This window comes from Oreochromis aureus, linkage group 5, assembly GCF_013358895.1.
Source record: "Oreochromis aureus strain Israel breed Guangdong linkage group 5, ZZ_aureus, whole genome shotgun sequence".
Lineage (NCBI taxonomy): Eukaryota > Metazoa > Chordata > Actinopteri > Cichliformes > Cichlidae > Oreochromis > Oreochromis aureus.
In genome coordinates this window covers 38,563,236-38,581,347 of record NC_052946.1, presented here as the reverse complement: position 1 = coordinate 38,581,347, position 18,112 = coordinate 38,563,236, and the positions used below count along the sequence as shown (strand labels likewise).

At 40.1% G+C, this 18,112-nt stretch overlaps 1 protein-coding gene across 1 annotated transcript in view; it reads right to left on the bottom strand.

Annotated features, from left to right (window-relative positions):
- LOC120440297 (selection and upkeep of intraepithelial T-cells protein 3-like) overlaps nt 1–13,463 on the bottom strand; it is a 40,900-nt gene extending 27,437 nt beyond the window's left edge. The window contains exon 1 of the mRNA XM_039612620.1: nt 13,293–13,463. Within this exon, the coding sequence (XP_039468554.1) occupies nt 13,293–13,368 (76 nt within the window). The 5' untranslated portion in view covers nt 13,369–13,463. The remainder of the gene's footprint in view (nt 1–13,292) is intronic.
- Nucleotides 13,464–18,112: the final 4,649 nt, after the last annotated feature.

The following is an 18,112-nucleotide window of genomic DNA, read 5'->3' as shown; positions in this document are numbered from 1 at the left end:
GAACTCCCCCCAGACTGAGCTCTAACAGGGAGATCAGTTTGAGAACAGAAAAAAAAACACCTCAGCACATGAATCAGCACATCTCACAACACAGAAGACATAAGCTTCGAAGGCGTTTGGAGGGGGGGTGAGTGTAGGTCTGTGTCAGTGTACATGCGTATGTGTGCGTGTGAGTGTGTGTGTGTTCCGTGTTCAGCCGAGAGAAAGCGGTTAGGCAAAAGTCAACAATCATCGGTCAACGTGGGTGGCCTTGAAGGAGGGGGAAGAGTCACAACACAGTCTTGTTATCTAAGGGAGAGTTTTGTTATTCCCGTTAGCTTTTGCCTTGAGCATCCAGCTGGCGCCAGGGGGGCCGCATGAGATGAAGATGGTAGTTGTTTTGGTTAGTGCGAACAAACTGCTTCCAATTTTACAGTAGGTCTAATGTCCGTCACTGGTCCATCACAAGTCTCTCAATTCCTGTTGTTCTTCTCCAAGATCTTATCCATATAGCGTTAAAAAAAAACACAGTCCGAGTACACACAGCCCTGCCCATCGTCTATCATGTCGGCCAGCCTTGTGGGAATTTGAACAGCTGTAGCTGCTTCTTGTTCTTCGATAAGCCAGCTCCAATCAGCCAGAAATCTGTTATCGTGGTTCCGAATTGGTAGATGTCGTTCAATGTCCTCCATTGAGAGTGTCGCTAGACACACGACGCAACCGACCATCGAGTATCCGGCAACAAACGTCAGTTTTGTTAAGGGACCAGTTGATCAAATCCATAATTCTTCTTTAGGTTTTTAGAGAACAAGTCTGGGAGACTCTCTTAGGGTTAGAGACTAAGCGAGACTATACAAAAGACATGAGAAGCCAAGCAGGAAAGATAGAGAAGGAGAAAGTGCGACCGCCTCCGTCAAGAGCCAAGAGTACTGAATATGTGTGTGTGCATAATTATTAGGCAACTGACAGAAAACCTCCTCCTGGACACTTTTCAGAGAGGTCAGTATAACATAAAGCTATAGTGTCTTTAAAGCTTCACGTAGCGGGCACACACTTAAATTTCATATTCAGAAGCAAACGTTAGACAGTTGGTGTCTCAACAATAATAATAATAATAATAATAATAATAATACATTTTATTTAAAAATAGCACCTTTCAAAGCACCCAAGGATGTGGGTTCATTGTGAAACCTGGCCTGTGAGCTCACCCGAAACTCTGGCTGATTAGGACCCACACCCGCTTTCACACCTCGGCTCATGTGATTAGGTAGAGGATCATCAGGGGGTCCTTTGTCCCCTTTGGGGAAACTCCCACTAGGTTTAAATCTGGGACTCTCCACCACTGATCCTTAGAACTGAAGAAGCTTCTCGGATGAGAGGTGAAACGTCTTCAAGCAACTCAAGAAGTCCAGACGCTTTTCTTTCCAAGCTCCTTAGTCTACGATGACCTGGATGACTGAGAACCTTCACAGACTATGAGAGAGACCAATAGAAGCTAATCTGCTAAGAACATATCCTTATGAATAGTAAGGCCAGTTTTCTTATAAAGACGTTCAAGCCGTCGACCTTTAGCTTTCAATAGTCGGAGTTCAGGTGTGTACCAGGGTGCAGAGCGAGAAAAGAGTACAGTTCTGGTTTTTTGTGGAGCAAGAGAATTCAAAATACTACTAAGGCTATGATTATAATAAAATACTAGATCGTCTTGAATAGCCAAATTGTTAGGAGACAAGCAGCTAGAGAGAGTAGAAGAAAGGATATCAAGATTTATATTCTTGATATTCCGGAAAGAGATAATACGAGGATTGTTAATTATAGAAAAGTCATGTGAACATTAAAGGAGAGAAGTAGATGATCCGAGATTAGCAGCTCGTCAGCTGTGCAGTTGGAGGGTAAGTCCAGAACAACAGACTAGGTCCAAAGTATGGCCCTTAGTGTGGGTAGGGAAGTTTATGTATTGTTTAAGGCTGAAGCTATCAAAGCAGGATAAAAGGTCCTTGGTAAGAGGATGATCACAGTTATCCACGTGGACGCTTGAAGTCACCCAGCAATATTATATTAGGGGAAACAGTAGCTAGGTTAGTCAGCAGATCAGCAAAGTCACTTATAAAAACAGAATTAAATTTTGGGGCGGTAAATGACAGCTATGACAGTTGGAGTGGGTCCTGAAAGTTGACAACAGATTCAAAGGAGCTGTAGGTAGGGGACCGACAGTGGCGAGATTTTCCAGTTCTCGCGATAAATTACCGTGAGGCCACCACCACGACCGACTCGCGAGGTTGGCAGGTGTAAACAAACCCGGGGGTGGAGTCGTTGAGTTGCGAAAAGTCATTGGGCTGTAGCCATGTCTCAGTCAAGCAGAAAAAGTCAAACTTACGGTCTGTTAGGAGATCCTGGATGAGATATCCTTTGTTCGTGTTTAACGGATATTAAGCAGGCCGAATTTGACGGAAGTACTGTCAGACTGGATGAGAGTGTTGGCCGACCTAGGCAGGTTAGCCAAAACATTGTGGTCAACGGACCTGCCGGGGTTCCGTTGAGAGCGACCAGAGGTGGACCAGAAGGACTGAATTGGCTTGGAATTATCCTGATGGAAATACCGACGGGAGCCCGATGGATGTACTTTCGGCGAGGGAGGAAGGCAATGTCCGTGTGGAGATGAAGAGCAGCCAGCGGTGGGGCAGCCAGGGAGAAGCAGAGCCAGAGGAGCTCATCAGCTGTATACTGATGGAGCCCAGTGCCCAGTCGGTAGATCGATGACATAAAGATCCAGACCCACACAGACAGTGCATAGATCCTGAGAGGCCACATCACGGACAGGAACAGCTGGACAGAGACACCGGTGGGCCGCAGAGACAGGAACAGGACAGGAATCCGAGCGACAGAGATAGCGGTGAGTAGCGGTAGCAAGTCGCGCCAGTGTTCACTCAACCGGATGAGTGGTGATAGGGCTCAACAGGAAAGAAAAAGGATCTGCGTTTCAGGAAGCAGCGCACAGACCGCTGTTGATGAGGCCACACCTAAAGTTAAAGACATCTCCAAATGAAACTATGAGTTTCTCTAATAAATGACCATAAATAATCATGATCATGTTTTTATTGTTTAAGATTGTAAATGACCCAGATTATTTGTTCTATTTGATATTTTTCAGATACTTAAATCCCTGAACGAATTATACCTTATAATGTTTATTAGACTCTTATTTTGAAATTTGGAAAGGGCAACTTCCGGGAAGGAAGATCGAACTGCTACTGTTTGCTCACCAGAAAATGTTAATGAGAAAGTTATTGTTTTCCATCCATCTTTAAATTAGCATCTAGCTGGAAGGCGAACAGGTATGTTTGTGTTTTGTACTTGTTTACATTTTGGACAATTTGTAAATTCATTACTTTATTGTTAACAAGTTTCTGAGTGCTCAAGCAGGCTGATGCTGGCACCTCCTTTTTTGTGAATTATTTAGCATACGGGAAACGTAGTTATATCAAGTGAATGTTTATTTTGTTTTATGTTATGATTACAGCTCTTACGATGCGTTTATGGTAACATGTGAATAAATGGGTTGGAATACCCCACCATGGTCCATCCATTATGATCATTGAGTGCATCGTCTGAATAAAGTCCGGCTGGAATGCTACAAAGATCATGCACATTAATCTGTGCTGACTCTCTGTATTTTACAGTCCTGATTTCCAGGAACGCAGTCAAGCGAACCCCACTATCGTTTCTGTTTTGTATGTATGCAAGGTATTACGGTAAGAGAAACCAAGCTCCTGTTTCAAAATTCAAATGATCTTTAGGTGAAGGTGAACGAGATGAACACATGGTCTGGCATGAATGCTAAAACAAATCATGAAATACAAAAACTCCTGAAAGAACAAACCTTATTGCAGCCAAAAAAAAGTGTTCACCTCTCCCAGTGAACCACAAGTGTAATTTTAACTATCTCACTGAATATATATGTCTATATATTACATTTCCAAAGGCTTTTACTTTGAAATACAGTATCATACTGACTTGATATTGGCACTGTGAGGCTGAATATCACTGATCTAAAGTCAAATTAGTAACTTACAAATGTGGTTATTAGTTAGTTAGTTATACTTTGATTGAGTCTGTTAATATTTTGATTTTTTGTTTTACATCTTGTCTGTATTTTTATGTATTTTTATTTCATTACGTCATTAATGGCAGATCACATATTAATTATGGTGAAAAACATGTTGACTTCAGGTCTTTGTCTCGTTTAATCATTTAATAGTCAGTATACTCACATAACGCAAAACGGAATGCGGACAGCTGCGTTAAAAGCTAAAGTGACGGGTACGGATGGTGCAGGTATCCACCCACAAAACCATCAGCCTGAACAGCCTTAAGGCCCCACGCTGCTGCGTGTTCACAGACACTGCATTGTTCCATAACTGCGTGTGCACCTTTGATCAGTCAATTGAACAATTTTCTTACAGGATTAATCACCAAACGTCAGTCCGGACAAAGTCATGAAACAGAAGCACATAAGGAGAAGTGGTAGAAGCTCCATGTCTGCAGAAATCTGCTGGGGATCAAAAATAGTATCTCTCTAATATAACAGAGCTCACAGCCACTCCTCTTAGGGCACTGATCAAGTTCTGAGTTTCTGTTCTCTAAAAGCAGTAAGCCTACACTTCCGGTGTAATCTGTCACCAATCTGTCTTTTCAGTGACAGGAGAAAGATTAATGACCAGAAATAACTGGTTATGGTAAAACTCTTTGTGTCGAGGCTGAGGTAAAAACAGAGGATCCACTCCTGTCTCCAGAATCAGCAGGTTCTAACCTTAAGGCCAGCCTCAGTTTTTCACACACACTCACACACAGCTTGAAGCACAGCTTCATTTGCGTTATAATAATTTATTTTACCCTTTAGCTACACACTGTGTGCACAATTATTTTTGAAGGTTACTGTTATTGTTGAATGTCTACAGAGCTCTTGGTCAGTCCAATGATATTATCCTAAGTCAAAACTGAATATTTAAGAAAGGAAAAATATGAGAATGTGTGTGTGGATAATTATTAGGCTACTGACAGAAAACAGCTCCTGGACACTCTTCAGAGACGTGTACGGTTTTACTTCAACATAATTCTGCTGTTTTAGAAGGACCCACAAATTCTCCACAAGCTTTAGTTCAGGTGATGAAGGGGCCATGTCACTCTGTCATCTTTCAGGTCTTTTCTGGAAAGCTGTGCAGTGCAGTGCTGTAATACATGTGATGCATCGTCTTGCATGAAAATCGTGTCTTCTTGAAAGATGCAGACCTTTTCCTGTACGTCAGCTAGAACAAAGTTTCTTCAAAAACTGTCTGTTTGGGCGTGGACTTTGTGTCCATCTTCAGCCTAAAAAGGTCCAACTGGCTCATCTTCAGTGACACCAGCCAATACCAGTACACCACCTCCACCTTGCTGCTGTGTGATTTAACTGGAGCTCTGCGCCTGTTACTGATCCAGCCACAGGTCCATCCATTTGGTGCATCAAGACTCACTCTTATCTCACCAGTTATTAAAACCTTTGAAAAGAATTTGTTTTCACATATTTTGATGTTTCAACTTACTGCATGTGTATTGTTCAGTGGTGGTCAGGTTTCAACCTTCCTTAGCTTGGCCGTGAACACCTCGTACCTCAGGTTACTCCGGGAAGGCTGTAGTTCTGGAGTATGACAGCGCTGGAGGACAGCGGCTTCCAAGCAGCTTCATGTTTGATTCTTATCAAATCTCTGACATTTTGGTTTGAAATAAAACTCTTCATGACTCTGTGATCACGTCCCAGCATCTTAGCAATTCCATGAGTGCTGCATCCCTCTGAAAGACTTTTGAAAGTTTTGACCTTCAAAGTCAGTTAAATGTCTTTTTTGGCCCATTTTGCCCGAGGAAACGAAGCTGCTTCTTCTTCATCTTGTAAGTATTATTGGTGGTTGGCAAACAACTGCATGGTGCATTATCGCCACCACTGGTATGGAGTGTGGACAGGAATCACGCCCCAAAAAACCAAAAACCTTCATATCCTTCCAAACAACCTTCCTTCTGTCAAAAACTGAAACAAAGCCTGATAACATTTATCCCCCAACTCCTTCTGTAACAACCCAACAAGATCCAATTTCATATTAATGTTACTGAGATTTGGGACCAGTTGTCTCCTCTCTACCATATACTTCTGACACTGTAAAATAACATGCTCCAAATTTTCCTCCTCTCCACAATAATCACATTTCCCTGAATTATGTTTCCCTATCAAGAATACGAAGCTGCTTCATAATTATGCACACCTTAATATGGTGTGGTGATTCCCTTTGGCCACAGCCTCCCTCATTACACAAATACAAATCACCGGGATATGCTTAAATCCAATAAGCATTCAAGTTTATACAGCTTATGTAACCCTAGAGAGTTACAACGGTCTCAGTATATTATGAGTGAAGTTGGAATGTTACTTTCATTATAAAATTTTATATAGTAAAATTATTTTGTTGAGAAGTAATTGAATAGCAGGAGCTTTTGATGTCGGGATCGTATTGAAGTATACAGAAGGGAAGCACCGCCTCCTTGCGTTCACTGGGAAGCAGCTCCAGTGATCAGGAAGGAAGAGGGGAGAGGAAAAAAGGTCCAGTCTTCCAAGTGGCAAACTTGGTTGCTTTTCTTTATTCGGATTGTACGGAGGAAACAAACTGCCTGCCAACTGCTGTTAACTGGAGAAGAGTTTTGTTATTGCTGGGATTCTTCTGGGTCAGTTAACTTGTTGTGAACAAGAATATTTGAAGTTAAACCATCAACGATGATATGCTAACGGTTATCGCGGCTACTGCTAGTAGCCATGTGGTTATAAATGTACAATTGTGAAGATTAAACTTTATATTAGTGTAACAAGTGTCACCTGGCAGTTTGCTGCCCTCGGCCAGGTGATTGGCCGAGAAGCTTTGAAAAGTTAGTGGGTGGGTGGGGCGAGGCCAGCGTTCTTCTGTGGGGCAGTCCAGAGATGATTAACTCACCCTGGTGTGAGCAGGTAAAGTGCCTGGGAAGAGATTTTTGCTCACATGTGTGCTGTTGGACTCTATTTAGTGTGACACATTTTAATGGAGGAACCGATCGAGCTCTAGATTGACTGCACGCGGGGAAACCAATCAATATTGGAGGTGGATCGTGATTTTTTTTTTCTCGATAGTTTAATAAAAATTGATTATTTTTTGCAGCTGTTGTCGTGCTGTCTCTGCTGTCCCTTTTTTGTTATTTGTAATTCTGCTTTGGTTAGTCCGTCCAGCCGTAAAGGCGGTTAATGATTTCTAATGATTTCTTTCTCTTGTAGTTTTGTTTGTTTGTGCCACTTCCCTCAATAACCCAGATTGCAGGTCAGGCATAGCGCTGATTCCCAGCTGTGCTGAGACTCTAATTGTTTGCAGTGCGTGCACAGGTAAATTGATTGCAGTCCCAGATAGCAAGGAAACATTGAAACAATGTTGAGTCAATATCAGGCGACGTCATTGAAGCAACGTTGAAGTGTGACGTTGACCCAACATCACTCTTGCACCCATTTTTAACGTTGAAACAACGTCAGGTTTTGATGTTGAATCAATGTTGAAACCTGACATTGATTCTACGTTATATTTTCTAACACTGTTGACATTGAAACAATGTCAGATTCTGATATTGAAACACTGTTGAGCTATGGTATTGATTTTCCACCTCTTTCGCACAGTTGCTTTTTATTGAAAAAAAAAAAAAAAACAAAAAAGGTCAATAGACATGTATCATTTGCAAAATACTTTATTAAAAGACAAAGTTTCCTATTTACATTTCTGTTTCACGTCACTTTTATTATTTACTCCGGGATGGGGATGGATGATGTGCGTCCTCGCGCGCCACCCGTACGATCTGGAGCATATCTGAGCCATTTCTGGACTGCTTGAGCAAAGACCAACTCAGACATAGAGTTCGCCCCTATCTGCTGCTGCGCCAGGCCATCTAGGACAAAAATAGACACACACAAAAAAACAAAGACAAAAAAAGGGAATTAGAGCACATGAATAAGCTCTTGTTAATTGTCTTCAGCAGGGAGAAAGTATGTAAACTCCTAGGCTGATAAACATGAAAGTCACCAGGCGGAAATCAGCAAACTGCCGCATTTGATTCCCAAAGAGCTATAAGCTGAAAATGTGATATGTCTTAGCATGGTGTGCCGTGTATCCTTAAAAAAAAAAAAAATAGTCCTCGGGCTGTACAAAGTGTACAACCCGAGGACAAAACAAGCCGAAGACCAAAGACTCCATCTCCAGATTAACCGGACATGAAAGTCTTGTTATTAAGAAAGACAAAGTAATATAGCAAAAACCAGACATAGGAAATGTGAAACGCACCCAGCACATCAATTGATCCTTTATTGTTCACTTTAGGCTCATAAAACTACAATAAATGTTAAAACTTACCAAATATGCATCTGCACAGCGCTGTCTCTTTAAATGCCCTTTTTGCTTTGTCTGGTCCTTGGTTTTTTTCCTGCCCAGTTGAGTACAGAGGCCAGCTCCTTTGTAATGGCATAAACCATTACACGGCGGACTCGCACCTCCAGTGTGGTCCAGCAGCACCAATCAACGCAAAGCGTCTCACCTATAGACACATTTTATGAGATGGAATTAGCGTGTCTCATGTCTTAAATGTGTATGCAAGTGCTTGTGTGTTTACTTCATGTAATTGATGATAGAAACATGTCATTTAGTTTTCCTAAAGCCTGATTTTCAAGTCATACAAAGAATAAACCAAAGTATTGGCAGTACAATGTATTTCTATTCCCTTTTGTTGGATATTCATTTGTTAGTTCTTGTAACTGCTAAAAGTGTTTACTAGTTTTTGCCTGTCACATATATTTGTTATACCATGTAAACTGTGAAATTCCAAGATTTTCAAACTTGCCTTGTAATAGTGGCCTCACAGAGTCTCTGGAATCTACAGAAAAAAAAAAAAAAAAAATCACAACAAGATGACATTCAGGAGTATAAATTGTTTTGTTTTTTTTTTTAGATAAGAGTACAATGACATTGTGATGCAGCTTTAAAGCTTTTAAAAGCATACCATCTATAGGGAAGACATCAGACTCTGCATGCTGGCGAGATCGCAAAGCTGTGTCGGTTTGTGCCGGAGTGGCGAAAGGTGCGGAAGCTGGGTGGGGCATTATGATGGTTGCTATCAGTGGGCTGGGGGGAGACTGCGGAGTGATGAGGGCTGTTTAGAAAAGATAATTTTTAAGTATTTAAGAATACAGACAACTTGTCAAAAAAAGTTTCCTCGTGTCAGACACAGATATGTACACAGACACTAGACAGTATTTTATTACCTGGTATTTTCACTCGAAGGGCCTGGGGAAACCGTTTTTTGTAGGCTGCTCATCCTCTGAGTCCGATATATGTGTACAGGGATTTGATCTAAAGAAAAGAAATTAAAACGGTCTTAAGTAATTGTAAATATGCTTTTGGCATATTGTTTCCTAAAGTTAGTTTGATTTCTAACAACACACACAGGAAACAGAGACGTGCAAGAAGGTACAGTATACAATGAATTTTTGAAGTGCACAAGTGTACACGGCTTTGCATTTTTAAAAGTTTACAAACTTCCACTTTTTGGACTATATTATGTGGTGATATTGCAGTATGCAAGCACCACAGATATGTACAAAAGACAAGATTATAAATTCTTAACAATCAAAGATATGTTTGTGAATAAAAAGGTTTTACTTGTGCTTTCTTTTAAGACTGGTCTGGGTTTCTTCTTCGGACTGATGGTCAGACGTATCACAGCGTTCACGTGGATATCTCTGAAGACTGCGTTCTGCTTCGTTAAATGTGCCTGGAAATACAAACACAATGTACGGCCAGACATACATTACGTGTGGACGCATAGAAAAATCAGCGGTTTCAAAAATACGCTGGTACGTGTGGACGTAGCCTTATTCATTATTCAAGGCACAAACGGAAAGTCATGTACGCGTGCAGCGTTACAGTCACGTGGGCATGCTGCGTGAGCATTCAAACTGAGTCTAAAGTTTTCGTGTGCGAATTGAAGCGAGTGCTCTCCAATCATCAAAAGTAACAAAGTCATTGAACACGTTTATACAGTTAACTTTACGTTTATATCAATCATATATCACAGATTTAGAATTTTTGTAGTACTAAGCAACTACAGAGCGAAAGTCGACGGCAAGAACAAAGGAAACCTCGAGCGTTAAAGCTAGCTTTGTAAGGGAATATAACGAAGAAATTATGAAACAAAAATGTTTTCTTTGTTGATATACTTTGTTCGCAGTGCAGTTTATTTGTTGCCGGATTGCAAGAAGTAGACACAATTTCGGGCTCCCACATTTTGTGGGAGCAACATAACGAGTTTTTTACTGTTATTCAAATGCAAACATGGAAATAACGAGTAGGAAAAAAAAAAAATCATTCATTCTTACCTTATACTAATCGTGGTGCAGGCCAGTGCAGATTCTTACTCTGGATGGCATTACCTTGGCCTCCAGTAACACTGTGAGAAACCTTGGAGTCATTTTTGACCAGGACATGTCCTTCAATGCACATATTAAACAAATATGTAAGACTGCTTTCTTCCATTTGCGCAACATCTCTAAAATTAGAAATATCCTGTCTCAGAGTGATGCTGAAAAACTAGTTCATGCATTTATTACTTCCAGGCTGGACTACTGTAATTCATTATTATCAGGAAGTCCTAAAACTCGCTGAGAAGCCTTCAGCTAATCCAAAATGCTGCAGCAAGAGTACTGACAGGGACTAGAAAGAGAGAGCATATTTCTCCTGTTTTGGCTTCCCTTCATTGGCTTCCTGTTAAATCCAGAATTGATTTCAAAATCCTGCTCCTCACATACAAGGTCTTAAATAATCAGGCCCCATCTTATCTTAATGACCTTGTAGTACCATATCACCCTATTAGAGCACTTCGCTCTTGCACTGCAGGCCTACTTGTTGTTCCTAGAGTATTTAAAAGTAGAATGGGAGGCAAAGCCTTCAGTTTTCAGGCCCCTCTTCTGTGGAACCAACTTCCAGTTTGGATTCGGGAGACAGACACTATCTCTACTTTCAAGATTAGGCTTAAAACTTTCCTTTTTGCTAAAGCATATAGTTAGGGCTGGACCAGGTGACCCTGAATCCTCCCTTAGTTATGCTGCAATAGACGTAGGCTGCCGGGATTCCCATGATGCATTGAGTTTTTCCTTCCAGTCACCTTTCTCACTCACTATGTGCTAATAGACCTCTCTGCATCGAATCATATCTGTTATTAATCTCTGTCTCTCTTCCACAGCATGTCTTTCATCCTGTTTTCCTTCTTTCACCCCAACCGTCGCAGCAGATGGCCGCCTCCCTGAGCCTGGTTCTGCCGGAGGTTTCTTCCTGTTAAAAGGGAGTTTTTCCTTCCCACTGTCGCCAAAGTGCTTGCTCATAGGGGGTCATATGATTGTTGGGTTTTCTCTGTATTTATTATTGTGCTATCTACTGTACAATATAAAGCGCCTTGAGGCGACTTCTGTTGTGATTTGGCGCTATATAAATAAAATTGAATTGAATTGAATTGAATTGCATGAACTGATGCCTTCTCCGGTCAATTCCGCTGAGAGTAAAACAAATGTCCCGCTCTACTGTAGAAGACAATGAATACCTGGGGGGATGTACCAATGTGAGAGGGGTGCTGCGGAATAGTCCAAGTGATCGCTGCTTTAATTTCCCGGTCATAAATTGCACGTAGACACGATTTTTTAAAGCTGGTGAACTAGACCAAGTCATTGATAACAAATGAACAATAAATCTACTTTCTCTGGTACTTTATACCCGATCAGTTGCAATGCAATTTAATGCTCAACTACAAATCGATGGTTTTTGATGGTGACCGGAGCCGAATGATCGTCAACTATAAATAGACGTTTTCTCAACGTTGTTGTTGTCACCTGGTCGACTATAAATAGATCAAATATCAATGACAAAAAAACAACGGTGAATCAACATCGTTACAACGTCCCTATAGTAAGACCGTCGGTTTACCACAGTATTTCAATGTTGTTACAACATTGGCATTTCAACCCCGACCATATACGACGGTTCGGATGAAAAATCAACATAGATTCAATGTCGTCTTGCTATCTGGGGAGCTATGCTGTGTGTGTGTGTGTCAGCTCTTTCAGTTTTTGTGAGTCTTGAGTTTTCATTTTGTTGTGGTTGGTCAGTATAACATAAAGCTATGGTGTCTTTAAAGCTTCATGTAGCGGGCACACACTTAAATTTCATTTTCAGAAGCAAACGTTAGACAGTTGGTGTCTCAACAGGAAAGAAAAAGGATCTGCGTTTCAGGAAGCAGCGCACAGACCGCTGTCGATGAGGCCACACCTAAAGTTAAAGACATCTCCAAATGAAACTACGAGTTTCTCTAATAAATGACCATAAATAATCATGATCATGTTTTTGTTTAAGATAATGCACATTAATCTATGTAGCCTCTGTATTTTACAGCCCTCATTTCCAGGAACGCAGACAAGCGAACCCCACTTTGTTGGTTTTGTTTTGTGTGTATGCAAGGTATTACGGTAAGAGAAACTGAGCTCCTGTTTCAAAATAAAAGCCATCTTTAGGTGAAGGTGAACGTGATGAACACGTGGTCTGACTGATATAACAATTCATTAAATACGAAAACGTCTGAAAGAAGACTCCTTAGTGCAGCCATGCCAAGACAAAATGTGTTCATATCTCTCAGTGAACCACAGGTGTTGTTTTAATTATCTCACTGAATATATATGTCCACATTTCCGAAGGCTTTTACTTTGTAATACAGTATCATACTGACTTGATATTGGCACTGTGAGGGTGAACATCACTCATCTAAAGTCAAATTAGTAACTTACAAACGTGGTTATTAGTAAGTTAGTTATACTTTGATTCAGTCTGTTAATATTTTGATTTTGTACATCTTTTCTGTATTTTTCTGTATTTCATGTTTTATTACGTTATTAATGGCAGATCACATGTTAATGATGTTGAAAACACGTTCGCCTGAAAATGTTGACGTCGGGTTTGTTTCGTTTACCGTAATACTCAGTATACTCACATAACGCAAAACAGAATGCGGACAGCTGCGTTAAAAGATAAAGTGACTGGTACGGATGGTGCAGTCATCCACCCGCGAAACCATCAGCCCGAACAGCCTTAAGGCCCCACGCTGCTGCGTGTTCACAGATACTCCATTGTTCCATAACTGCGCGTGCACCTATGATCAGTAAATAAATAATAAATGAACGATTTTCTTACCGGATTGATCACCAAACGTCAGTCCGGACAAAGTCAGGAAGCAGGAGCTCATAAACAGAAGTGATAGAAGCTCCATGTCTGCAGAATTCTTCCGAGGATGAAATACAGTATCTCTCTAATATAACGGAACTCAGAGCCACTCCTCTCAGCGCACTGACGCAGTTTTGAACACTTTCGGTTTCTAGTGCGCGAATGCAGCGGGTCATAACTGCACTTCCGGAGTAAACTGTCACAGCATCAGCGCATTTTAGCCTTAACTTGTAATAATAGTGACAGTTACACTGGCACATTAAAATGTCTAACTGCAGCAGATATAAACAGTTAAAAAGAAAGAAAGAAAGAAAGGTTCGTTATCTTTATGAGCAGTTCCCAATTTCCCAAAATTGTTTGTGTGTGTGTGTGTGTGTGTGTGTCTGAGAGAGAGAGAGATCAGAAACTAAGGAAAATACAGATGATTCTGTGATATTGACATTATGATGCAGCTTTGTTCGGCAGCTGCAGTCACAGCGTACACAGTGTGTGTCTGTTCGCGTCACTGAACAGAGATACTGGGTTTACTATAAAACAGCGACTGTGTGTTTCAGACTGACAGCGTGAGGTGATCTGCAGTAAACTTAAGGACCGCTAAAAGTGATAAAGTTGAAATAAAAAGGAGCAATACGGCAGAAACGAGTCATGTTTTGATTGCAGTGTATTTATTGCAAAACTGTTTCTGTAAAGATTCATAAATATCAAACAAACAAATAAGAAAGGCTTGATACAAACTCTACTTCCTCCCTCTCGGCTCCTGCTGAGAACACAACATCCTGTTTTTAACTATCATCCTGTCCATGTTGACCCCAACGAGTTCCTATAAATAACATTATTGCAGTTCTCTCATTCAGAGTCATTAAAGAATTATTACAGTCACTAATTTTATTACACCTGTTAATTCTAAATACTGCATTTTAAGAAAAATACCATTAGTGCTTTTACAAATATTTCTGAACTCTTTACTTTATCAAGGTTAGAATTTTAAATGTAACATTGCAACACTTTAAAAACTCCGTTTGTATGACCGAAACAGAGTAGAGCTGAGACCTGATTTAACACAGAGTCTAACATAAAGTTTCTTCTTTCTCCCAAATGAGATCACAGGATGGCAAAGGTGTATTTCAAAATTTACTCTTCTGCTTTCATTGAAACAGCAAACTAACACAGTTCCGCATTAGCACTGCTTGCTATGTAGCCTCCTTTATTTATTGATATAATTCATTATTTATTTATTTTGTTTTTACACATTTGGTTCCTCAGAACCTGAAAATCCAGCGTCATAAAAGAAAAACTTTTTTCTGTGCTCATCAGTGCTAAAGATTTTTGATAAATCTTTTTATTCAAATACTCAAAAAAGTTTAAATATTTTATGTATCAAAATGAATTATTACAGTTTCCGAAGGCCAAAGAATAAAACACATGACATATACAATGGACAAAGCTTTATTTAAAAAAGCTTACAAAAAATGGCTTTTATATGAATCAGATTTTTGAAGAGTAACACACGAACAAAACGTTTTTATAACATATTTTACACACTTTTACAGCAGGTGCACACACTTTTCCTAGAGCACCTGTACGCCACCGGAGACTGGCGGCTCTCGGTCGGAGGTGCAGCCGGAGAGGACTCAAGTTTGTCTGCAAAGTTCCATCACATAAAAAAATGGGAAATGGCCTGTATTTGTATAGCGCTTTACTAGTCCCTAAGGACCCCAAAGCGCTTTACACAACCAGTCATCCACCCATTCACACACGTTCACACACTGGTGATTGTAGCCACAGCCACCCTGGGGCGCACTGACAGAGGTGATAAAAACCTTCAAACACTGTTAGAATATTTCTAGTTGTTAATCTTTGTGCTGAGTGTCAATTTAGTTCAGTTAGTTTGTTAGTCTGTTGTGTACAAACTACATGCATGGCTATTAAAAGTTGTGTTGATTATGAGTATGATGCTACTTTATTGGTTGTTCTCTGGCGCCCTCTAGTGGCATTTACTGCATTGTGCTGCCTGGTGCAGGGTTCCTCTTCCTGAGTTCTCTTTTGTTGTTGTTGGTTCTTTAAAAGATTTGAACAGACCTCAGGTGTGTTTGCCTTTACCTGATACCTGTGCTGACTGCAAATGTCCTCGTGTTTTTCTTCTGTTTCGCTCCCTGACAGACAGTTTTAAACGTTAACAAACGAACGAAAAAGCATTTTCATGTACTTGTTTTTGTGAGTTTCTACATAGTTTTCACATGAATGAAATTTGACAATTTCTAAAACTGTAAAAGTTATAAGTTATAAAACTGTATTTCTCAATAAGCAGTGAATATGTTGGGATTGTATTCTGTTGTATTTACCTGTGAAAATGTGGCCTCTATTAAAATCAGTTATTTGTTTTATGTAAAAGAAAACGCACATTTGTGTCACCTTTGCTCAGATGTCCTGAACTAAACCGATCATACTGTCTGTGAAGTTGTTCTTTAATTGTATGCACAGGAGTGTGTAGTGTTGATCACACTGGGAGGTAGTGGTGAAGATGGTTAGAACATTATAGGAACAAACAAAATTGAACCTTATATTATTGTTTAATGAGATAATGTGATATAGAAATAACATCGAAGGACGTAGCAGGGCTCCAGAACTCCAGCTGCTGAAAGCTAAAGGTCCCGTTCACTCATATGCACATGGCCCTCAGTGATGTAGGCGTGCTGACAGTTTTTAATACAAATGTGAAAATTTGTTCAATATTTAGTGTTCATGCGCCCATGTTATACAGGCTGCTTTTAACCATGAAACCAACAACCAACTAGATCTTTTTAAAATAAATTTGAAGTGAAAATTACCATAAAGGAACACTTTACACAGCCCACCTTTAAAGAACAAGTTAAAAATAGCAAATAGGAAATCACATACGTGTCTTGTTTTATATCATTGTTTAATCTCATGTGACCTGTCCAGGCACTAAAGGAGCAGTTTTTGTAAATTCCACAGTTACATATTACATTTTTCTGTTGATGTCCAATAACACGCACTGTTATTTCACTATGTCAGAAGTCAGAGTGAATTAAAAGGCAGTTACTCTGCAGCAGCTCGCTTCCATTAATAATTTGAGAAGAACAGCATAGAAACATCACACGCTCACTCACGTGCACACACATGATTGACCGATGACACGGCCGATCTGTTGGCCCTTTAGCTTGGTCACAGACATTTATGTGACCCTTTAGTTCGGTCAGGTGGAGCAGCACCCCGGTGGTCATGTGAACTAACTCTCCTGCAGAGAGCCATCAAGAGAGTGTGTTTATCACAGCAAAATGTGTGTGTGTGTCGTGGGAAAGGTCAAAGTCAGCAGTGGGTTGGGTGTCAGGGTTCACCTCACAGCATCGCTTCTAATCTCAGAACCTGAAATCATTCCTGGTTCTTCCTGAACTCATGTGAGCAGCTCGCACACAGCTGCCCTGCTGCACCTTTGATTTCACTGCAGGGTGGAAAAAGGAAGAAAGTGGTACAGCCTGAGATCTAGTGTCTACTGAATCACATGAAGAGCTGTAGTTTAAAGACTCTGCATGGATAAAATAATGCCTTCAACAACAAGTACTATTTATTAAAACTACCAATGAGACAAAATGTCTTCTAGGAGTAAAATGCAAACTTGTGTTATTACATGTTTACATCACATAATTTCATTTCTGTGTGGACTCCACTGATCTGATGATTAAATGTCAGTGGCTGTTAAAGTTCTGTGTAAATGAAGCTGAGTGAAGTCATTAAGTTCAAATATATGAGGAGTTGTTTTACATTTAGTTGTGGTGCTGACAGAGTCTGAGGTGGGCTGTGCGGTGCTAGATGCCAGGCTATATTTGTACATGGTTTCAAATATTTAAACTAGCTGAGGTCTGATTTCTTGGACACTTCTGAAAAGTAAAATCTAACATTTTTCATTTCTGAATCACTGAAAAGCAGCTTTGTCTTTATAGAAACACACAGCAAACAGATACGGAGACTGAACATGTTACAAGAGGTTTAAGGTGAAAATCTGAAGTTCTATTTGAAGAGATTTACTGTAGATGCTTTATTTTAAAAGAGCTCTTATAAATATTAAACATCCACCAGTAATGAATAAAAGAAAGGAAAATCAAAACTGCTCATGTTAAAGGAAGAACAGTGGTTGGAGATGAAATCACAACCAGAATTATTGTGCAATAAACTTGCAGTTTTGTTGCCTTTGACATGTTTGCTTCAAACACAGGAGCAGGTGTGACTTTGGTCGGCAACAAAGCAATAATAATACTACAACTAATAATAATAACAATATAAATAAGTACATCAGGTATGAATCTGCTACCAATTTGTAACTGAATGGGTCAAGATGACAGTTACATGTAGTCTGTTTGTACTGCTTTGCAGAAATCAGAAATCTACATAGACATGAATTTAACATTAAATACACATTCATACATAAACTACTTACACTAGTCGTGTCAGAACCTCACAGATCTGAAACAGGAAGTCAGACATTCCTCGACATTTAGTGATGTCGTTTTTGCAGGACAAAGTTGCTCGGCAACTTTATTCTTATAAAAAAATAAAACCATCAGTTCTATTTCTGTATAACAACCAGTGGAGTTGAGTCCCTGTTGCAAAGAGACGCGTCGCAGACGAGCTGCACTCACTGACACAGACTCAGACTGATTGCATCATGTTGACATCTGTCTGCATTTATTTTATTAGTTGGTAATTATTTTAACCTTTGTGATTGTTTGTAAACAGGTTGTTTTTCCATGTCAGCAAAGGCAACATATCAA